At 42.9% G+C, this 19,996-nt stretch overlaps 7 protein-coding genes across 7 annotated transcripts; 3 read left to right on the forward strand and 4 right to left on the reverse strand. All coding sequences in view use genetic code 11, as the record gives it.

Annotated features, from left to right (window-relative positions):
* Nucleotides 1-227: 227 nt before the first annotated feature.
* On the reverse strand, nucleotides 228-2,671 carry EGR_08750 (hypothetical protein; the record flags this gene model as incomplete). Its single annotated transcript, XM_024497999.1, has 4 exons — nucleotides 228-588; nucleotides 1,705-1,799; nucleotides 2,406-2,538; nucleotides 2,592-2,671. 4 exons carry the CDS (start codon nucleotides 2,669-2,671, stop codon nucleotides 228-230), a joined length of 669 nt encoding a protein of 222 aa, XP_024347576.1.
* Nucleotides 2,672-4,685: 2,014 nt separating this feature from the next.
* Nucleotides 4,686-5,060, forward strand: EGR_08751 (hypothetical protein; the record flags this gene model as incomplete). The annotated part of the gene is made up of 1 exon (XM_024498000.1): nucleotides 4,686-5,060. The coding sequence occupies one exon, from the start codon at nucleotides 4,686-4,688 to the stop codon at nucleotides 5,058-5,060; it is 375 nt and encodes a 124-aa protein (XP_024347577.1).
* A 376-nt stretch (nucleotides 5,061-5,436) lies between these two features.
* On the reverse strand, nucleotides 5,437-6,385 carry EGR_08752 (hypothetical protein; the record flags this gene model as incomplete). Its single annotated transcript, XM_024498001.1, has 2 exons — nucleotides 5,437-5,503; nucleotides 6,120-6,385. The coding sequence occupies 2 exons, from the start codon at nucleotides 6,383-6,385 to the stop codon at nucleotides 5,437-5,439; spliced, it is 333 nt and encodes a 110-aa protein (XP_024347578.1).
* Nucleotides 6,386-8,964: 2,579 nt separating this feature from the next.
* On the forward strand, nucleotides 8,965-9,446 carry EGR_08753 (Dynein light chain Tctex-type; the record flags this gene model as incomplete). The annotated part of the gene is made up of 5 exons (XM_024498002.1): nucleotides 8,965-8,988; nucleotides 9,022-9,069; nucleotides 9,103-9,226; nucleotides 9,263-9,340; nucleotides 9,376-9,446. 5 exons carry the CDS (start codon nucleotides 8,965-8,967, stop codon nucleotides 9,444-9,446), a joined length of 345 nt encoding a protein of 114 aa, XP_024347579.1.
* A 506-nt stretch (nucleotides 9,447-9,952) lies between these two features.
* On the reverse strand, nucleotides 9,953-14,632 carry EGR_08754 (Uridine diphosphate glucose pyrophosphatase; the record flags this gene model as incomplete). Its single annotated transcript, XM_024498003.1, has 6 exons — nucleotides 9,953-10,083; nucleotides 10,554-10,771; nucleotides 13,926-14,178; nucleotides 14,253-14,317; nucleotides 14,360-14,403; nucleotides 14,441-14,632. 6 exons carry the CDS (start codon nucleotides 14,630-14,632, stop codon nucleotides 9,953-9,955), a joined length of 903 nt encoding a protein of 300 aa, XP_024347580.1.
* Nucleotides 14,633-15,299: 667 nt separating this feature from the next.
* On the forward strand, nucleotides 15,300-15,810 carry EGR_08755 (Dynein light chain Tctex-type; the record flags this gene model as incomplete). Its single annotated transcript, XM_024498004.1, has 5 exons — nucleotides 15,300-15,323; nucleotides 15,360-15,404; nucleotides 15,442-15,565; nucleotides 15,601-15,678; nucleotides 15,716-15,810. The coding sequence occupies 5 exons, from the start codon at nucleotides 15,300-15,302 to the stop codon at nucleotides 15,808-15,810; spliced, it is 366 nt and encodes a 121-aa protein (XP_024347581.1).
* Nucleotides 15,811-19,004: 3,194 nt separating this feature from the next.
* Nucleotides 19,005-19,768, reverse strand: EGR_08756 (hypothetical protein; the record flags this gene model as incomplete). The annotated part of the gene is made up of 2 exons (XM_024498005.1): nucleotides 19,005-19,167; nucleotides 19,695-19,768. The coding sequence occupies 2 exons, from the start codon at nucleotides 19,766-19,768 to the stop codon at nucleotides 19,005-19,007; spliced, it is 237 nt and encodes a 78-aa protein (XP_024347582.1).
* Between the last annotated feature and the right edge of the window lie 228 nt (nucleotides 19,769-19,996).

The following is a 19,996-nucleotide window of genomic DNA, read 5'->3' on the forward strand; positions in this document are numbered from 1 at the left end:
AAGTTGACTGTAAGAACTCCACCTTCATCACCTGACTGACCTACTCGCAACCGTGGGCCAGCCAATCACTTGCCGGCTTTTTCGTTTGTCCAGAAGAAGGCTCTAACTTAGGAAAGAGTAGACAAACCTGATTTCATTTTCTTCAAGTAAATTAAGCTTAGCAAAGTCTTTATTAAGAATTATGGAATCAAGACTATAATGCAGTTACGTTCGCACCTCCTCTGCCTTCACACAGGAATTGGGTGTTGAACCGGCTGGGCTGCTTGGTCGCGAAAATACTGGCTGAGGAGGAGTTGTTGCCTGAATATAGTCTCCCTCAACTCGTTAATCATAGCGATTAGCGCTTGTTTGGAATCCATGAGACTTGCTCTCTGCCGACGGAAGAAGGCATCCTGTTGCCAGTTCGTGGACAAGCCCACTGGTTGCGCATCCACGGGTGAATGCTGACCAGCCGCCGTGGCGAGAAGGCAGAGGAATCCCAGGAGGAGCGATGTCATTTCGGAAACAGAACGCAGGAAGCTAGCTCGGTGTTTATATAGGCGTTCCACAAGTGCGTTTGGCAGCGTTCCAGACACAGGCACTTGACTTCTAAGAATCATTCCACCCAAGTGGTGCTTTGAAGGGCATGGACTTCGGACCAGGCGATCCTCACCGTCACACACATATGAATTTGCAGTTTCAAAGTACAAGTCTTGCTTATTCCTCACTTAATGGAATCATATAAGTATTCTAGAATCTTCCTTCCTCCTGCTTGTGACATATGGTTGGTAAAAAGTCACCCAAACTTCCAAGTTAGGATCCCCACACACAATAAGTGAATTTAAATTTCGCCGGTAAAATAATTCTTTGCGAGTTAGTGACCACGTGTTTCAAGAGAAGGGCAAGTCGGCATTACCGTTGCAGTCGCCGCCAGTTCAAAAACTTCATTTTGCGGAGGTTCCAACTCGTCGCTCTCCTCCCTAATGAGAAGACGCCCGGAATGAATTTGTGCAGTTTCTTAGTCAAATACACTACCACAGCTGTGGAGACAATCGCAGTTTTTATTTTAAAGCAACGCCAAATGCGGTGGTGGATTATAAAATTCACTTTTCTCCTTAGAGGGAGGGAAAAAATGTATTCCTGTCTGATTTGTGACATGCGCAGCCTGGCAATAGATAGGCGATTGTCCCTCGAGTCGTGTGTTGAGACACAACCTAGATGTGTAAGACAGTCGGTCAGTAGGGCATATCGACGAGGTATCGAGTTCTTCACCACTTTTCGCCAATTTCGAAACCCCCATCATATCATTCAGTATCATTTGAGCAAAATCTGGTGGACTAGATTCCAGCTTGTCTGCTGGATGGAACAGACGAAGAGGAGCCATCTGCGATGCTCAAAGGAACTTGAGTGAGGAAACAACGCCATGCGTGCTACCAAGGGAGTGGATTCCACCCGCATGCTCTAAGAAATGACTAAAAAACCTCAATGATCATAAAATATATTTTTAATTGCTTTCATGTGGTTTGACAAAGTGCGGCCGACGGCTGGTCCGACCGACTGACTAACTACGCTCCACTCGCCTCTGTAAGTCCCCAACACATCAGCTAGTCACTGGAAGTTTTCACTGTGAATCCATCGCTAAGGTCCAAGCAATTCCAGCAATTTGTCTTCTTACACTCCTAGACTTTCTTGAAGGCAAAGGGAAGACAACAATAATGTTTGGACAGAATATATGCTGCCGAAACGCAGGTGGGATTGAGGCAGCCACCGTCAGGGCTCGGGGGCAAGGCCGCCAGGCGAAGGTACTGCGGCGGCGCCCCCTGAGTGACCAGTTATCAAAACCGGAAGTTCAACAATCGTGAAAAGAAGCTGGAGGGCTCAATGTTGAAACCTCATGGAACTGAATCATCTAGCAAAACCGCGGTGGTAATGAAATCGACCAAAAACCTTTGAGCAGACACCAAAATGGGGGTTTTAAAATTTTAAGACTAATTTGTTCTAAAATTAGCTTTTGCTGCATCCATTACAGATGAAAAGGTCAGTAGCGCTATAAAACGGGCTAAATTACGTTCCAGGCCCTTTTAAAGACACTTCAACACAAGTTAGAGGCGGAACTAGCAAAAACTGCCTCAGATGGCAACCAGCACCTGTAAATCCAAGCCTCCACCATGTGTTGGTGTTGTTTACACCAACCAGGGTCAATTAATGTCCATTTTCAGCATACCTCACTTTTGGCCACTAATTCGGGGACCGGAATTTTTTAGTGTTAAAAACTTGATGGAATTTGTGAAGGATGTGGGTACAGACTAAGTTTAGCATGCTAATAAAACAAAGTGACCCATTAGAGAACCTTCCTCCAAGACATATTTTGCGTGACATATGGGACGGTGTTCAGAAAACCACATCAGACATGCGGCGGTTACTACCGTCGCTATGGTGGAGTTCGCCTTCCGACGCAAAATGCCCACCTCCGCCTCCACCGCCTCTCGCGGTCGGCTGCAAGTAACCAGACGACTCACCACAGTTGAAGCACACGAGTGACCACGAGCAGCGTCGAGGCTGACGTTTAAAAGGGAGAAGGGGTGGGGGGAAGGTGAGGGTCGGTAAAGTACCCTACTCTTTGCCAATATGCTTTTACAACTTTGTTAGCTTCCGTCAGTTCCCGTCGGTTGCACTGCCATCTCCGCAGCATGTACGGCGGACAACGTTCACAGTCATCAACTTTTTTCTAAAATAAACCACTCCTCCGCATTGGTATGACTTACTACGGCCCTAGGATGAAATAAGTGCTTGTTAAATCGACTTTTCAGTGGTGTACCAAAAAATGCTTTTCCTTCAAAAGTTGACAATTATTTCAAGAACAATAGCCACCTTTGAATTCAATGCTGGTTATTGTACTATAAATCTATTTATTCTATTCTAAAATAAATATTCACTCATGAATATCTATTATTATTATTATTTTCGGCACTCCTAGTTACATTTCTCCTTCAAACTAACCTATATTTTAGTAGGGGTTTGTTTAAATATCATTTCAAAATTACTGAAGGTTTTAGAGGGACAGAATGAGAGTCAAATGAGGAGTAAAAATGGCCTGAAATTCTGCTATTTTTTTACAAAGACAAATTCTTTGTAATCGGTGCACAAATCTTTACTATGAAATGCTTTGGCGAACTGCACTAGGCATACGTTTTTAAAACATGCGTGCATGTTGAAATGGACTTAATTTAACCATTTATTTTTTCCCAAACACGAGGGTTACGCCTTAAATTTTGCCCTTTAGATGTCCTCATTTTAAAGTGAATGCCACAAATAAGTATTTGACTTATGTTCGTTGTTTAAAACCCTTTTGATTTCTGACAAGGGTTGTTCTTTAAGCGGTTGTCTAACAAGGAATTTACAAGACTTGTTTATTTAGTTTAATCCACCTATTGTGTAATGCTTTGGTGGTTCGTTTGATCCTGCGATTGGTTACGCAGGCAACGAAGTCGACGGCATGACATCTGTACTCCAGTAGTGTAATACTCATGTTGTTTTAATGTTCCTTTCAGGGAGGAGGCAAGGATGTAATTCAAATCTGGTGACAGGATCGTTGTCAATCGTGCCTTACTGCGATTGTGGTCTCTCCTCTCCCCAAACTATGTACTTTTTCTCCCAATCAATTCCTTCTAATAAATATGTGAAAATTGAATCAACCGGGTTGTCTTAAGAACACTAGGAACAGGGAGGAGGAGACCCGTGTGTCGTGCCCTACGGTAACACTGACGTGCTGCCAAGAATTCAAACAAATTCAGCCTTTGTTGTTCCAATATAAAGAGATTTCCACAAGTGGGAAGTATTTGGCGTAATACTACTAAACATTCCTGTCTGTTATGACTCAACAAATTCCAGAACGGTCGGGGTTGTTTAGGAAGTGCAGTTAGCATTTAAATAGTTGGGCCTAGTTTTTTTTTTATTGTACAGGACAAAAGCATATAAAACAGGAAATGTGAAGTGGTTTGGAAAAAAGTTGATGCATTTATTTGAAATTTGTAATGTATTAGTGACATATTGTACTTATATATAATAAAAGGCATCTTAATGCTAAATATCCTTTATTAGCCGTCAAAGTTTAAGACTTTGAAATTTAATAATACACATCACTTGCACAAATTTTGTTTAATTTAGTTCACAAACATGCGACTTTACGATTGAGCAACAGATCGGTTATCTGATAGTCAAAACGTGTCTTAGATTTTCAAATCCTTCGTGAATTTGTATGCAATTAAGGTGGATATCTCGTTTATGTCGCGCCCCTAATTGCTTGAACTAAAAGGTATAAGACATTACTAGCAGTGAAACCTTATTTAAAGGGGAGCTGGCGGATACAGCAGTCCAATGTGAAGTCCCTAATAGACGTTTAACTAAAATTGTAGGTATGACAATACTCAACTCTTAAAGACTGTGCTTATTTGTTATACACTTATATCAAGTGATGGTGGGCTACTGTGATCCATTAACCTAGGTGCAAAGTCAATAAACCTTCCATCTAGTTGCTATTGACAAGATTTTCGTCATGGTAGACCGCTTTCATAATCTTTTTGCCTAAGTGCACAAGTCCATTTAATGCCAATCAACCTTTGAACTCAAGTAAAGGAGGCTGAATATGACAGTATAAAAGGATGGACAGATGCACGTAGTGAAGTATTAACCACCCAGCATTAGAAATGAGAGCTTCAGCAATTTCGGCTGTTTTGTTGGTTTTTGCCATCGTGCAGACGCAAGCATTCTTCACTCTCTTAGACAGTGAACTTCTTCTCGATCGAGAACGCCGTCCCAGCGATGTGGGCGAAAGGGAGGCCGAGGAACCGGTAGAGTCCGAGGCTGCAGCGGAGCACCATGAGAGCGGCGAGGCGATGAGACCCGCTGAGGTGACCCAGCGCGACGTGACGCTGTTGAGACGCGACATTCTCATCTCCCTCGAGCGTCTTCGTCGTACGATCGAACGCCTGGGGCATCTGGGGGCTTACTGGCCCACCAGCCTGCGTTACCCAGGTCAAACGAGTGGCCATCATCCACACCACCCAAGCAGCAAACAGTAAATGAGGCAGTTTCATGCCATGTCTTTTTGCGTGTCTGTCTGTCTGCCTTTTTCGGTAATAATTACTTTCTCGTTGATCAAAACTTTCCTAATATTTGTGGGTAAAGAGAATGGGAGGGGTAATTTATGATGTTTGGCATTATTGAAGGGACATTTAATTGTACTTGTTTCAGAGATGATGCGTACTACTTATAACTGCACCTCGTATTAAGTAGCAAGTGTCCCGAAATTCGGATCAGTAGATGGCATAGCCATTTTGGGTCACTCCAGACGTCGTTAATCAAGATGGCAGGCAATAGTGATCTTGGATTTAGAGCAATAGTGTATAATGTCAAATAGGAGTTTCCTGTAAACGGATTGGCAGGACCAACTTGTCCTTACGGCTTTGTGTGAACCTGTCGATGACAACTGCCCACCGAGACGTCAAACAATCGCTGAACCCCCCTGAAAAATCAGTTAGTACAAGTCATATCATAACCTGGGAAAAAAGTGGACCTGGTTCAAGGGGATGCAGCTAATTGATGACTCCAATGAACCTATAAAGAGGTTAAACTGCAGCGTTTGGGTTCGTTTTTGGCAGAATTAGTGGAGTCATGAAGGATTCCGATTGTTTTTGATAATGTGACTTCAAGGCTGCAATTTTACTCACGCCATGGAACAGATTTGGTAATCACTTTACCCACTTTTTTAGTTTTAACTACATAAAAAGGTGTCAGAGCCTCTGAAAGTTGCCTCTGAAAATGCCACACTGCATGCGGATCTTCAAGAAGGAGTTTTGTGTGACTGGCACGTTCGACCGATGCAATCAAATTTCATTAGATATCTGGTAGGTGTGGTAAACACTCCAGTGCCATTGCAATGCTTTTTAGATTCTCACATCTTTCTCCATCGCTTCACTAATTACTCGCTGGCTCTAAAATACCCAACTGCATCAAAAAATCACAACACCTCAGACATAAAAGGCAATTTCGACTCCAATTTATTAATAGAAATCACAAGCAATTGGTAGTGTTTAGTACGAAGGCTATTTGGTGGGCTCTCTTCTCCTCCTCGCATCTACTGAATGGGCATCCGATGTGGTTGTTGGAGAGCCACACCACTGAGGCCGGCGTAGTAGGCTTCTTGCTCATTCATGGTCTGGATGTCCATCAACATCTCCATCAAGTCAAGCTGCATCTCATTTAGCTTCTCACGCTCCTTCATCATAAATTCGTGCCTTTGACAATGCAGGGTGGTGCAACCCTCACCACGCTCGCTGAACTGGGCATGGACGAGGGTGCTGGTGAGGAGAAGGGCGGCAATGGCTGTGGCAATGTAGGAGTGCATAACTGTAGGTGCTTCAAACGTTTGACCCAACTCGGTTTAACAGTCGGCTGACAGTAGCACCTAAGTTATATATGGACGTCTGGAGGGGACAAAGTCTGTCTGTGTGCTCCGAAGTTCAAGTAGTTCTTGTGTGTTCCCTCAGTTTTGAGCAGGATTAGAGTCTAAGTGACAGGAGTAGAGGGGTTCGGGTGGTTAAATGTGATCGTTCAAAGAATAAAAATGTAAAAACATATAACATGAAGAGGTGTCAACAGAGGAGTAGGAGGGGCGAAGATGAGGCAATGCTTCCATCTCCTTTCCTCCCTCCCTACCTTCGTCTTTCCAACAATCCTTCCTCCGGCCCCGTTTTGAAGTGCAAATCTTCCATGGCGAAAAGACAATGGTACTTCTTTCATAGCGAATGACCAGGTTACCAGCTCTGGTTGTTTTTAAACACGTTTTTTACATTGCATGTTCGAGATGTTTCGGGCATGGTAAAATGAAAAAGACATATCTTAGCCACAACTATCTTAAAAATTTGGCTTCCCGCCCATTACACTCGCCTACAATTCAAACACAACCTTCCCGTGATGAAGTACTGTCTCGTAAATGTGCAAACGGTAGTGGATCGTCTCATAATTACTAGCCTAGTCAAACACCACCCGAGGTTAGTCGGTCAGTCGGCCAACCAATGCATGCACTGGCTTGAAAGAAATCGTGTACAAATTGGCGCTGGATGAGTCTTTTCATCATCCCCTAATGAGCGCGGGTGGAGCCCATTCCTTTTAGTAGCTTTTATGCCTTATGACTGAATGACATGGGGGTGCTGGCAAAATAAGGGGGGAAGGGGCACAAGGAGGCGTATCTTACTGTCAAACTGACGTATTTTATCCATGCCATATAATTCAATCAGATGAAGTAATGGACCTTTACTGGAAGGTTGTTCGAAGTGTTTTGCAACGGAGATTACAGTACAATCCACTGGAACTGAAAAAAGGTAACGTATTAGAGAGCCTCGCTCCAGTCTGGCAGCAGACACTCCTGCTCTGATTGACGAGTCTTCTTGTGAAATGCAGCTAACTGCAAGGGACCACGGATGGTGTGTAGCATTTGCTTAAATGGATGACTGTTGTCTAGCACGTCGGGCCCAGATTCCTAGAAACAGTAGTAAAGAATGAGGAAGAGGAGGAGGGAGGAAAAAGTCATTGAGAAGAATTACCAATGGCTAGAACTGGACGATACACTTCAGCTAACTTATCACATTCACCAATCTCTCTTAGAAGAATATAGTAGACCGCTTTTAGTCTCCCATCTCTTTCTACTGGCAATTGTTACATAGAGCTTGGAATAGAAGACTTCTTAGTAGTCCCAGCTGGTCTTCGGGGGTTAAAAATCAAATATCGCATTTCTATAACGTCGGAATTCGTTCCACCTACTGTTCTAACTATCGTGGCTTCTCATTTTTTTCAAAGGGGGCATATCAGCACATGAGGACGCTTTATTGTTGGCGTATTAAAAACTCGGAAGGTTATAGGCAAGGCTAAAGGGTTGTGCCACTACGACGATCGTACAAACCACTGGTGACCAAAGAAGATATGAACTGTCGCATAATTACAAATAACTAATACCTTAGGTAACTTAAACCAACGCAAATTCTAACACCTGATTCAATTACTAAATCGGAAATATTGTTAACTAAAAAATGTTTTCTTATTTTTTATTAACCACCGATTTCTACTCAAACAAAATGAGTAGAATGTTTCGACTGTACAGAAGCCAATAAAGGGGATTTCGATCCCCTAACAGCATTTAGTTGATTTTTAATCGGGATACACTTAATGCGTAAGATTTACTTGTTGCAACTCAGAAAGAGCCCCGAAGAGCTTTAATTTTGCATGTTTGCTCAAAAGAGGAGTGCTTTTTTCATATTTAGGTAGCTAACGCAAATTCGCATTTTGGAATCATGCGAGGAGACTATGGTTAAGACTATATCCCCGTGAAGCTCAAACGAAAGTGTTAGAACTCACCATCCAAGAGGGGGAGGGGCAACGCTTTCACAATGGACACTGCTGTAATGCGATAGTGGTTTATCCCTCGGTCCTGGTGAGGCGCCACTTTTGTACTTTGAATCAGCCCCCTTGTACGTCGCTGGGTAGGCTGGCCTTTTTGGCCATGCCAATAGCCCAAACACCTTCTCCGTGCTAAATATATGTATTCTGCCCGAGTATTTTGTCTTCTTTCGTCTTCAGGGAGTCTCGGGACGCCACAACTGCCACTAAAAAATGCATTATTTGATTTTGATTAATTAAATTTGCCCCACTGGGTAGAAAGAGCTATAATAGGTTTGGCGATCAATGACAACGGTGTCAATCACAACTACTTCAGATATTATGACCTTTTGCATACTTTAACAATGGTACGTACAATACTCTAAGACCTAGTTTTTATAAAAGCAAATTACATCAGACATTCAGCGCGGGTATTGTATATTTATTCTGTTTTGTCCTGGTCCACGCTTTTGTGTGTTTTTATACATCATCCTCAAAATGCGGTGTTGAAACAATTTTCAAAGATATTATGTGAAACCGTGACGTTGGCAAATGGGAGAGAGTGAGGAAGTAGAAGTAAGTCCTTTTTCATCTCTGCTACTTTCTTAGCAACCCGCAGCGTTTTCATCAATTGAGGTATCTGCCGTGATAAAAGATGTGAGTACATTTATCTCTAACATATAGTAACAGATCGTCGCTAATGCACTAACTAATAATAAGCTTGAATCCGCAAAAATGAATGCATGGGCGTCTGAAATTACAGAGCAGTGTTTACATCAGTTAACAAAACTCAACCGCCCATTCAAATACCTTGGTTTTTATTATTTTTGGTAATTGACCTCTATTTCAGTTACCTGTGTAATAATGCAAAAAGACGGCACCAGCCTCTATACAGGGAGTACGTGTTACTGGGACGCAACAACAGATGGTACGTGTTAAATTATTATATAAAGTTTTCTACAGGAAACTGCACAATAAAGTGGGAAAATGGGTCCATGTACTGTATCGTCACGTGTTTCGGTCTGGCTATATAAAGCAAGGAACACCAGTCTTTCTTACTTTTAGTCTTAGTCTTTACTTACTTTTGCCCTACAAGAGGATCTTAAGCAAAAGGTGTAAATAGACCATGCTGTACTTGCAATATTTTTGTATTTTCTTTTGTAAAGGCTAGGCACTATCCTAATTGGGGGAAAATATGAAACATTGAACTGCCCTGTTTTTGTGAAAATTTGATTGTACAGGCGTTTTAAGATAAAGGGTTTACTTGACAATCGCCGCTTAGGTGTATAGCTAAAACTCGTCTCAAATTAAAACTACAAATCTGGGTAAGGGTTTTACCGGACTAAAGTAACTGCCTCCCAGTGCTTTGACAATTTTGGCGACGGTGAGAATGATACCTAATCTATCCATCGCTCCTAAGTTGTACACCCTTGGGTTGTCCAACGGCCCATGCAGGACAGAACCCCATCAATACCCCAACCCTTTTCACATCGATTACTAGTGACATAACAATTGTAGTGATTCTAGCCTTAAAATCTCTTTAAGTGGGGAGGAGGGGAAGTGTACACCACTGATAACGTGGTATAGCCTCAAGGGGAGCTAGTTCCCGCGTTCTCAACCCAAACACCGTCTTCACGGATTCAGTGTCCGGCGCTTCCGCTCTAGGCGTGGCTGCTAGTGTTCAAAAAAGATGCATTCTAGAGAGGTATCTAGGAAAGGTAACCACTACTCGCAATCAAAGGCAAGCATGACCTAATCACTCAGAAATCCCTTGGCCTTCCACTATCCCGAGTCCGCCATTCAATTGTAGGCGCCAACCAAAACTGACCAATTCACAGAGTTCACCTCAAGATATCGCTAAATAATCCAGAAAGACCATCCTTCTAATTACCGGTGATTGGAAACAATTCCCCCTTAGATTTAGTGTAATGGAGATGGGGTGAAACTAACCCGAAGAGGAGCGGAAACCTGAGTTGGGCAGAAGCTTGAACCCAGTAGAATGAAAGACTTAATTGTTTAATTTAGTTTCATCAGGTGAAAGATCAACAATTAGGTGAGCGAAGCAGAGAAAAAGGGGACCGCGAAGGGCTCGCTAGTTCATCAGCTCTTTGGTGAAAGGCTTAGGGAGGGGAGAATGTGACGCTGGAACCACAGCACCGCAAGCACAACGGTAGCTGACACCGGTGTACTGGTCTCGGTGAGGAACAACAACTCGTCTGCGCGTTCCACAGGCCAATAGATCACCTCGATGAACTCACCCTCTTCGGGGTTGCCACCTCCCGCGTTGAGGTCCAAATCTGCGTCGCCAACCTCCACGTAGAAGACTGAGGAGGTCGTGCCGCTCAGTCCCACGCTAGCACTGTAAAAAAAGGCAGGTGATAGCCATTAAAGAGACCGTCGATTGGAAAACCTTCAAACCGACACACACCATGGACCTCCCCAAGCACCATTAACAGAGGCCGCATGCAACAGCAGTCACGCACACATGGGCATAGAATAGAGTGATCATGAAGTTTCGTGTAAACGAAGGCGCAGAACCTGCGAGTTCCAAGCATAGAACGCTGATGGAGCGTTCAGCTGCAGCGAATATTTGAGACACCCCCGTGGACGATGGTTATGTGCACATGGAACACTTAATCCCAAAATCGAACAGGAAAATTTACCTAAAAATGGTCAACACAATCCTTTACGAATACGTAAAAAGACATCCTCCATCTTCAGGCTAACGTCGATGACAAGATGAAGCCACCTGTGCAGGGACGATCCGAGTGCATACTAGGCACTACTTAAAAACTGAGACAGATGGAAGAAGGAATGAGGTGCAAGCCTCAGTTTGACTTGAACGTCTCCCTTATCGAAAGGAGTTTCAAGAAACCGATGAATTTATTTACTTTTATAATGGATACACGAAATGCCATTCACGATGAAGTGGTAGATAAGGACTTGGAGAGGCTGATGGTTTAATACGGCCTCCTCCAGCTCGGCTGAATTAACTGGAAGGGCCTCGATGAACTTTAACTGAGGTGACAGTTGCGCAAAACACGCCCATTTTGCAGCAATCACGGTTTCACGTCATGACGCCAATGAAAGTACATTTTTTTTACATTTTACCATACTATGCATGAACGAAATAAACTGGAGGAGAAAGCAGACATTTCAATCCAATCGAAATCATGCCTTAGGATCTTAGCTTATCCGGTAGGCAAATCCCAACGCTCTTTCCTCCAGATTTTTTCCCATTAGCAAGGGAATGGGTTCATAAATGGAGTCGAGTACAATTTGCCATTACTTTGGCTTTTGCAATATCAAATTGACATTATCATCGTATTTTTCACAATTTTGTCGCCTTTTAAGTGGATGCCATTACGGAGTTCTAGTGTACCATCGCGGACTCGGATAGGGAGCCACACCGTCCCAAAGCCAAGTAACGCCACTCTCACACTGCGCTTTGATGCAAGGACGGCAACAACACCGGTGCATAGACGTCAAATGGGCACAAAAAAGTACCACTTATAATGCAAGTTATGTATACAAACCCTTCAAATTCGCAAGCGCTGCCTCCAGTCCCACAGTCAGTCCTGTCTGTCAAATTAGACGCCTTGAGGACAGCCACCACCCCCACCCCCACCAAACCACAAAGGATGTTGGTGTTTGCATTAGGTTCAAGCTACCATCCGTGAGATTGGCGGTTACTTTCCACTTTTAACATTACATCGCTTTGCTTGGAGCACCTGAAATTGTCTTCAAAGGAAGGCAAACAAACAAACAAACAATAATAAATGGTAGAATGGATTCGCTGACGAACTTTGTGTTTATCGCTTCTATTGTATACTTCAGCCTGTTAGCATGATCCACTAATGTGGATTGTTTACGAAGTAGTCGAGCGGTCCGATGTCAGGACAACTGTAAACTGGCTCAACTTCCATGCATTGCCAGGAGATTAACTTAGCCTGTTTGCAAGCAGTAGCTACCGTCAAAACGAGTCGGTGGGAGTACCATTATCCAACTGTGAAGGCTTTGCTAGTCGAGTAAGCCCAAATTCTGGCACGAATTACACACCTCTCCACACAAAAACTGTTTCTTCGGCAATTCTGGGATAACACGAGTTAGTGACATGCCTAAGTCATTATGAAAGCGGGAACCGTCGTTTGTGCGAGCCGGGCACGAGTCGGAAATACGTGCAAGGCGGGATTGCAACTTTAGTGAACGAAATACCACAAGTTGTCAGAATTCCGGTAGCCCAAAAAGAAGCAAAAGCTCTTTCTGTCTTCAATTTCTACCGCTCCCGAAAACAAAGTTAACTTAAACAAACATATCACTAATTTGAAGTGGGAGGAAAACTCGGGCTCTGGAACCGCAGGAAATTAGAACCACGAGTTCATTTGAAGCACTAGGAAAGTGTAAGCAACTGCGAGGATGTCAACTGCGGACAAAGAGGCGCCACCCTGCAAGAATGCTAAAGTGGACGTTTCGGCTGGCAGCCATGATTTCTACGTGTTCAAAAGGCGTTAATCCAAGCATACATTATGCAGTAGGGCGATCGAAATACACTTTTGCTACAAAAAAATTGCCAAGACCAAACAATTTTTTGCATTTTTGACTGTGCGAATCAGTTGAATCATTCATATCAACAACGCATCTGGAAAGAGTAGCCTTCGCTTAGGAATAGAGAGTGCCAGATCCAACTTATTGCAGCCAGGGATGTCTATTACGTGGCAGAAACAACCTTGAACCATATGATAACACAACTGTGAGATTATATGTGGAAGTGAGGTGAAAGACCTCACGTTTGTAGGACGAGGGTCAACGCGGCCAGGTTACGTATTAAATTTTTTTCTCATCTCAAAAGCAACATCAACTCAACGCTAGAAACACGAAATGCCTCAATGCAAACAGCCACCTTACATCACCGCAGAGATGGGTTAAGTGATGCAAACACTCAGGCCCCCAAAAGTGTGCCAATGACGGCATAGTTGTGACCACCCAACTCATCTAATTTGTATTAAGGCGAGTGGATGAGGATGACAACAAACGCCCTGATCCCTTAGTATCTAATGTAAGGACTGAGAGTAGGGGTACAACGTGCAAAATGAAGTGCTCAAAGGAAAGTGCTACTACTTTAACAGTAGACAGGCGGCAATATTTCGTACCACTTGTAGATTTCATAATACTATCTTCATTGGTTAAGCGTCTAAGGGAACACACGGTTAATCGCATTAGTATTGCAGCAGATTAAACTAACATAAGGTCGGCGTGAGGTAAAACAAACGCATCAGATTTCCATATCAAAGGAGTGGACGCAAAAATGACTCGAAGAGTCGTGTAAACACCAAATAATTTTTGCACACGTTAGAATAAAGGGAGGATCTGTGAACAACTAAAAATAAGAACAAGAGACACGAAGTTTAGGATGTCTACACAAAACGCAAAGAAATTTTACACCTTTAACCACCCAGAACAAGGAAAAAAGCGCCGATGTAACCAGAAAATGATACATAAAAAGGGTAACCTACCACGCAGTGGTGACTTTTCTCAACATTGAGGGATTCACGCGGTACCCACATTCCTCGTGAATTTCGCTAACAGCTGTCTCTTCCAATGTGGCGGCTGCCTTATCAACAATCCCGGCACACAGTTCCAGGGTTTCACCCTTAGAGGAGGGGAGATGAATTGGGCACCCATCGGCAGTGGTCGGCGTGTGAGGCTCTGTTTCAACGGCGGTTACACTCTCCCCCTCGAGTTTCCGTAGTAGAGCATAGTAAACCACTGTTTGTGTGAACATGAAACAGCATTATTTACTGGAAACATAAGTCCCAAGACCCGGTTAGAACACTACCTACCTGGACGAAACTGTTTTACAAAAACAAAGCTCTTTCGGTCCCTGTTGTAAATGAGGATTGAAACTCTAATTCAAGAATTTAAATAAGCAGAGCTTAAAAATGCAAACCCATCATGAGCCTTCACTCCGTCCCAACAGCGATTAACACCGTTCTACTTAGGGTAAAAACAGTCGTCACAATGATAGTACCTTTCGATAGTGTATGCGAAAGGGTGTGACATATTTGGATTTCTTATTCAACGGAGAGACTTCGAAGTTCTCGATTAACGCCATTGGCACACACGACTTGCAAGGTTCGAGGTACTGGACTTGAGCACGCCACGGCAGGAAGCGCGGACGGGACAGGAGCAGCCTCCGAACTGACCAGTGACGGCCCAGCATTTGTGCCCGCCTCGAGCCAATCCAGTGAAGGGAGACACGCAGCAGATCTTTTGCATGCACCCCAAAGATTGCACGAACCACAACTGAAAAGACAATCACTAGGGTAGACTGATCTCACTTAGGTGCTTGATTGACTCGGCTTGGTAGCGTTCGCCAAAACCGACTGTTCATTTAAAGACGACAACTAGATCATATTCTGCTAATAGGTATGAGACTTGCATGTCGATAAACTTATAGATATAGCTAGTCTTATAATTAAACAGCAAAAATTCGAACTGCATTTTCAAAAAGGGCTGAAGATAATAGGCACTTGTTTTATTTTCCCAAAGTTAAATCGATGCCCACACCGCAGGTATTTATGTAGCTGCAAAATGAGTAGAAATGTTATCACTAATGCAAATAAACATTGTCTAGATAAAGGCATCAAAATTGCGCCTATAAATTCACTCTTTGCTTGTGTCGATGAGTCCTTGCAATATAAAAAGACCAATTCCGAACAGTGAGTGTAGAAACAACGTTATAGTAGAGTTTCAAGATTACATATTTTTAACCTTTAAGCCGGTAGGCTAATATTTTATTGTCATTGTATCAGCTTTGTTTTAACCCCCGACCCAAGTTGGTCTTCCAAATAGATATTTGGTTACCGATATTTTGCTGAAAAGGATAAATGGTCGACTTTGAGCAATTGAAAGTACATTTGGATTAGGTATTAATACTTTTTCAGCAGTCCGCATCCTTTCCTACAGCAGAAGCAACTGCCGCCATTCAGGATGTGAGTGCCTTTTACAAAAAAGTGGATTCGTTTTTAGACAGTTACTGCAACCCTAGAAAACAACGAGTTCGACTCCACAAAAATAAGCCCATGGACTTCTGATATTATTGACCGATGCCTTCTTCAGTTAGCTGGGCTTAATAAGCCGTTCAAATACATAGGTTTGTACGTATCTTCTAAACTAACTCCAATTTAGTTACTTGCGTAATCATGCAGAAAGAAAATAGCAGCTTACACACAGCTAGTTCCTGTTATTGGAACGAAACGACCGACGGTACACTCTGCTTTTACCGAATACTTTGATTTTACAGGATCGTGTACAGTAAAGTGGGAAAATTCATCGATGTTTTGCATTGTGACATGTTTCGGTCTCTCACTGCAACGTGAATCTGATTTGAGTATTTAAACCGGTGTCAAACTATGTGATTTCCTACTACTATTTTTGATTTAAACGTCTTACAGATGTACTACAATTGTAGGGAAATATGAAAATGGGTTCTTTGCTCTTTTGTGTTTTATTTGAGATCTAGGGTGCATATGTAGGAATAATTTGTCCCTACCATTTAGCTTTTTTTGCCTGTTATTTCGTTTTGCCACTGATGCGTCGTTTTGAAAAACTGAACCTGTTTTCAACCAAAGTTCTCAATTTCTGCAACTTATGAAGTTTTACTTGGGACTTCTTACCCCTGCCTCACAGACAATTCCTTCCTTCATTGAAACTCGTCCAATTTTGCTGTTTTCAGTAATACGTACTAAGACTGATGTTGGAATAAAAAATCCTAATGGGATGCTGATAAATTGCCTGATGAATGTCACGTGTGATGTGCTCCGTGGGTTTTGCCTTGGAAATAATGTCGAGCTCATGCTCATTTCTTAGATTAGTTTTCAAAGCGGAAGGGTAGAAGTGACAGACAAGTCTAAAGTAGTTTTCTTTAGTTATTTTTTTTGATTCTATAGTTTTGGCTGAAAATTGAGCTGGTCCTGAAACCGGAGGAATCGTCGGCTACAGCACCCCATTTGTTAAACAGATTTTCCAGTAACCAGAAGTAACTCTTTATTTTTGACGAAAACCAGTTTTTTAAAAGAACTTTAAAAGTGAAATAATCTTAACAAAGTATTGCTGGTAGTTTCCATATTCCACACGTTAGAGGGTACATGATGATACCATTGAGCAGAATTGCTCCACCACAAACGGCGAACGAGATGTCGTAGTACATTGTGCTGCCATAGAACCAACCTAGTTCCAACAAGAGTTAACGCTATTTTATACTTTGTGGTTTTTTACTCCTTTTGCTGTGAGCAATCCATCTTAAAATGAGTTACTGAGTTTTACTAGTTGAATATTCCCCTAAAGTTTTTGGAATCCACTGTGTCGTCTCCATTTATTTGCTCTAAGTAAGCACTACTTTTGATATTAAAGTACGTACCTGCTGTTGGAGGTTCTACAATAACTGCAACACCCATTGTGAGGAGACTCAGGCTGAAAGAAACCTTGAGAAATTCGGCACCAAGAAGACCACCAGAAGCATCGAAAGGAGGATTACGTAGAAGCCTGTGAAAAGACCAATGCAAATACAAAGGCCATCCTTCCGTACAAGGCAACCAACTCACCGCTGAAGAATCCAAACGCCAGGCAATTGACGGCCTTGAGCGCATATTCCACAGCTCAGCAACTGATAACTGTAATGAGTCCACATGTCACAAGGGATCCATTGTAGAGGTGCAGCCTAGTGCGTATTCGTCTGGTCATTGGCAGGGCGCCGAAAGCTACTCGTCCCATGGTGTTGCCAATCCGAATAGCAGCTACTGGAAAGTTTGTGCGGCTCTCCTCAACTCCCACCTGAATTGTTCTATCGGTGACAAAGAGAAGTGCCGCGTTGAATCCCAAACTCGTAAGAAAATTTGTTGAGAAAATGAGGAAGTTTGTATCTATCAGGAGGTAGAGACTAAATGGGTTGACAAGTGCCCGCCACTCATGCAAGGGGAAGGAGGGCTTGGTTGACTTTGTCATCCTCTTCCCTGACATCAGGCTGACGGTATGTGAAGAAAGCGTGTAGGACACACTGGAGGGTTCACCCTCCCAATCCTGTGGCAGGTGTTTGGGAGGCGAATCAAGTGATTTGTGGATGGTGGTAGGCAAGTTAATTGGTACCGGCGACCTTTTTACGGGTCAGAAGGCAGCGCGACACACAACCGTTTAGGATAACCTTCCCCCCCTCGAGGAGCATAACTCCACGCCAAGAGCAGACGCCGGTGAGGTGACTCAGTAGGAGTGCAAATAAAAGTGTTCCTATGGGGAAGGGAAGAGTAGGGTCATGAGGACTCATTGTCTATGCGAAGTTGTTGTAGTAACCCTGTGACCGCTTTCACTCGCCACTTCCTAAATCATAAACAGCAAAGCCAAGTGTTAGGGCTTGTTTTGCCCTGGAGAATTCCATCACAATGCATATCGTTGGCAGATAGGCCAGTCCACATCCGAGGCCTTAGGAAGCACCACGATAGTTTAAGGTCACTCGTAAGTGACCAATGGCAGTAGGACTTTTAGTGCAGCATTCTATTCGACAATGAAAACGCACCAAAAACGCCAAACGCCATGAAAGCAAAGAAGGGCTATGTTAAGCAGAAGTAAAATGAGGAAAGTTCAATGGCTGCGATGCTGCTGCCGGTGATTGTGGTGAGACGGTAGCTGCGGTGCTCACACATCTTGCCTACATGGGGACTTAGAATGCCATCGGCTGGAGGTCTAATCACATCATACGCGTTTATCAGTTTGCATTGACAGGTATAAATAAAAGTTAAGACTGTCTAGTAGTTCTGAGGTAAATATGGACATAATAAATTTATTTAGCACTTTATTGCTTGTAATAACTGGAGCGCTACTTTGAACAATTAAGTAGACGCGGTGTTTGTCAATACATGGGACATGGTTAAACGTGGATTATTCTCGGTATTTTACTCTGTTCAAATGATTTCAGCTGGTCATAACAATCAGCAAAGGTCATATTCTCAGGCTAATGTTACTTTAGAGAGTTTGAGTTATTCAACATTGTTGGAATGTTTAGCAAGGATGGCTTCAACAGATGATGCACCCAGTGGTGGTGGTTGGATGCATGGTGAATCAGGAGGGAGAGGGGATTAAATGAACAGACAGACCGTGGATAAAGGTGAGTCCAAGTAGTACAGATTTTACCCATCCAACGCTTTGTCCGGAGATGTCGTAGTGCTCAACGACATCGGTGGTGTTGATGCCAAAGGTGCAGGCCAATCCATTAATGAGAGAGTAAATGAAGAACGAGGCTAGGACCACCATCCACACGTATCCACCGTCCGCAGTGACATTCAAACCATTCAGTGGTAAATCATGTTTTGTCGAGGGTCCTTCATTTGAAGGATAGTGGTCAGGTATATTGTTCATATTCCGCGTCCCCAGGGTAGGACAGACCGTGGCATGCGGATCAGCTAGAGGAACCAGGAGTGCAGGAAGGTTTGAAAATTAGAAAATGGTTTGGACAGAGCATAAAATATCCACTAAGTTGCTGATTTTTTTACTTATTTGAATGATAGCGGCTTTTTCTCCGTTTGTGTGAAAGCTCGTCAAAATCAAAAACTTGCCACCAATTTAGGTTGAAGTCCAAGTGGCGACGGGCTTGACGGTACTGTAGTTGAGCTACTGACTTTTCGTGGTACTAGATAATAAAAATTATTAACGTTTATCCATGCAAAGGCACTTTTTATGATAAAATTTCTGGAAGTGGAAGTATCCCTTAGTATTAAAAATAGGAAAAATGAAGTAAACTCGTAGACAGTGAGACTGTCATAATAGAAACCTTAGGATCCATTATCACGAAGTCGTCTTGCGAATGCTGAACGTAACTGCGCTGACACCTAGATTATTAATATACAATGCTATTATAATTTAAGAAGTTTAGCTGATTTGCTGCTTCGCCTCGAATTTGATCATTTTAACTAGTAATTCAGTAGTTATCTCTAGCGATAATTATTATCTTTCACGTATGATGTCAGGACCTAATAACAAGCATACCTCTTGTTTAAAGGTAGATGATTTTGATCCAGCGCATGCAATCGCAATGTTTTGGGGACTTGTTTATCTCTGCCTAAACTTTCTTCAGACTGCGTTTCCGCCTGGTAGTATGGTTCTGTGCAACGTCGATAGCCTCAGATCATCTGTACTTCCTCTTTACGCTTTAGCAGGGAGGCCGCTATGTGTCTCGGATTTTGTGGCTTCGCAGGGAGGACTGGCATTCAGACCATGCCAGTAGCTACAGTTACCTCTGTATGTCGAATATATTTTTTGCCCAAATATCGTGAATTCTTTCGTCTTGAGTAAAGTTGAGGAATGCCATGATACCATTAGCTGCTCCGGCTTCGGAGGAGACACGACTTTATATAAAATAAATAAGAGTGCAGCTGTTACTGGGGTTTTTGAATTGGCGGACATGTGAAATAAATCTCATTACGCATGTACAATGTGTGTATGCACGTATTTTTTGTGTACGTTTATATTAATACATGTATAAATATGTGCAATCAGTATAAGGCGGGTATTTCTTACTGGCAATTAATTAATTCAT

Source organism: Echinococcus granulosus, assembly GCF_000524195.1.
Source record: "Echinococcus granulosus chromosome Unknown EG_S00118, whole genome shotgun sequence".
Lineage (NCBI taxonomy): Eukaryota > Metazoa > Platyhelminthes > Cestoda > Cyclophyllidea > Taeniidae > Echinococcus > Echinococcus granulosus.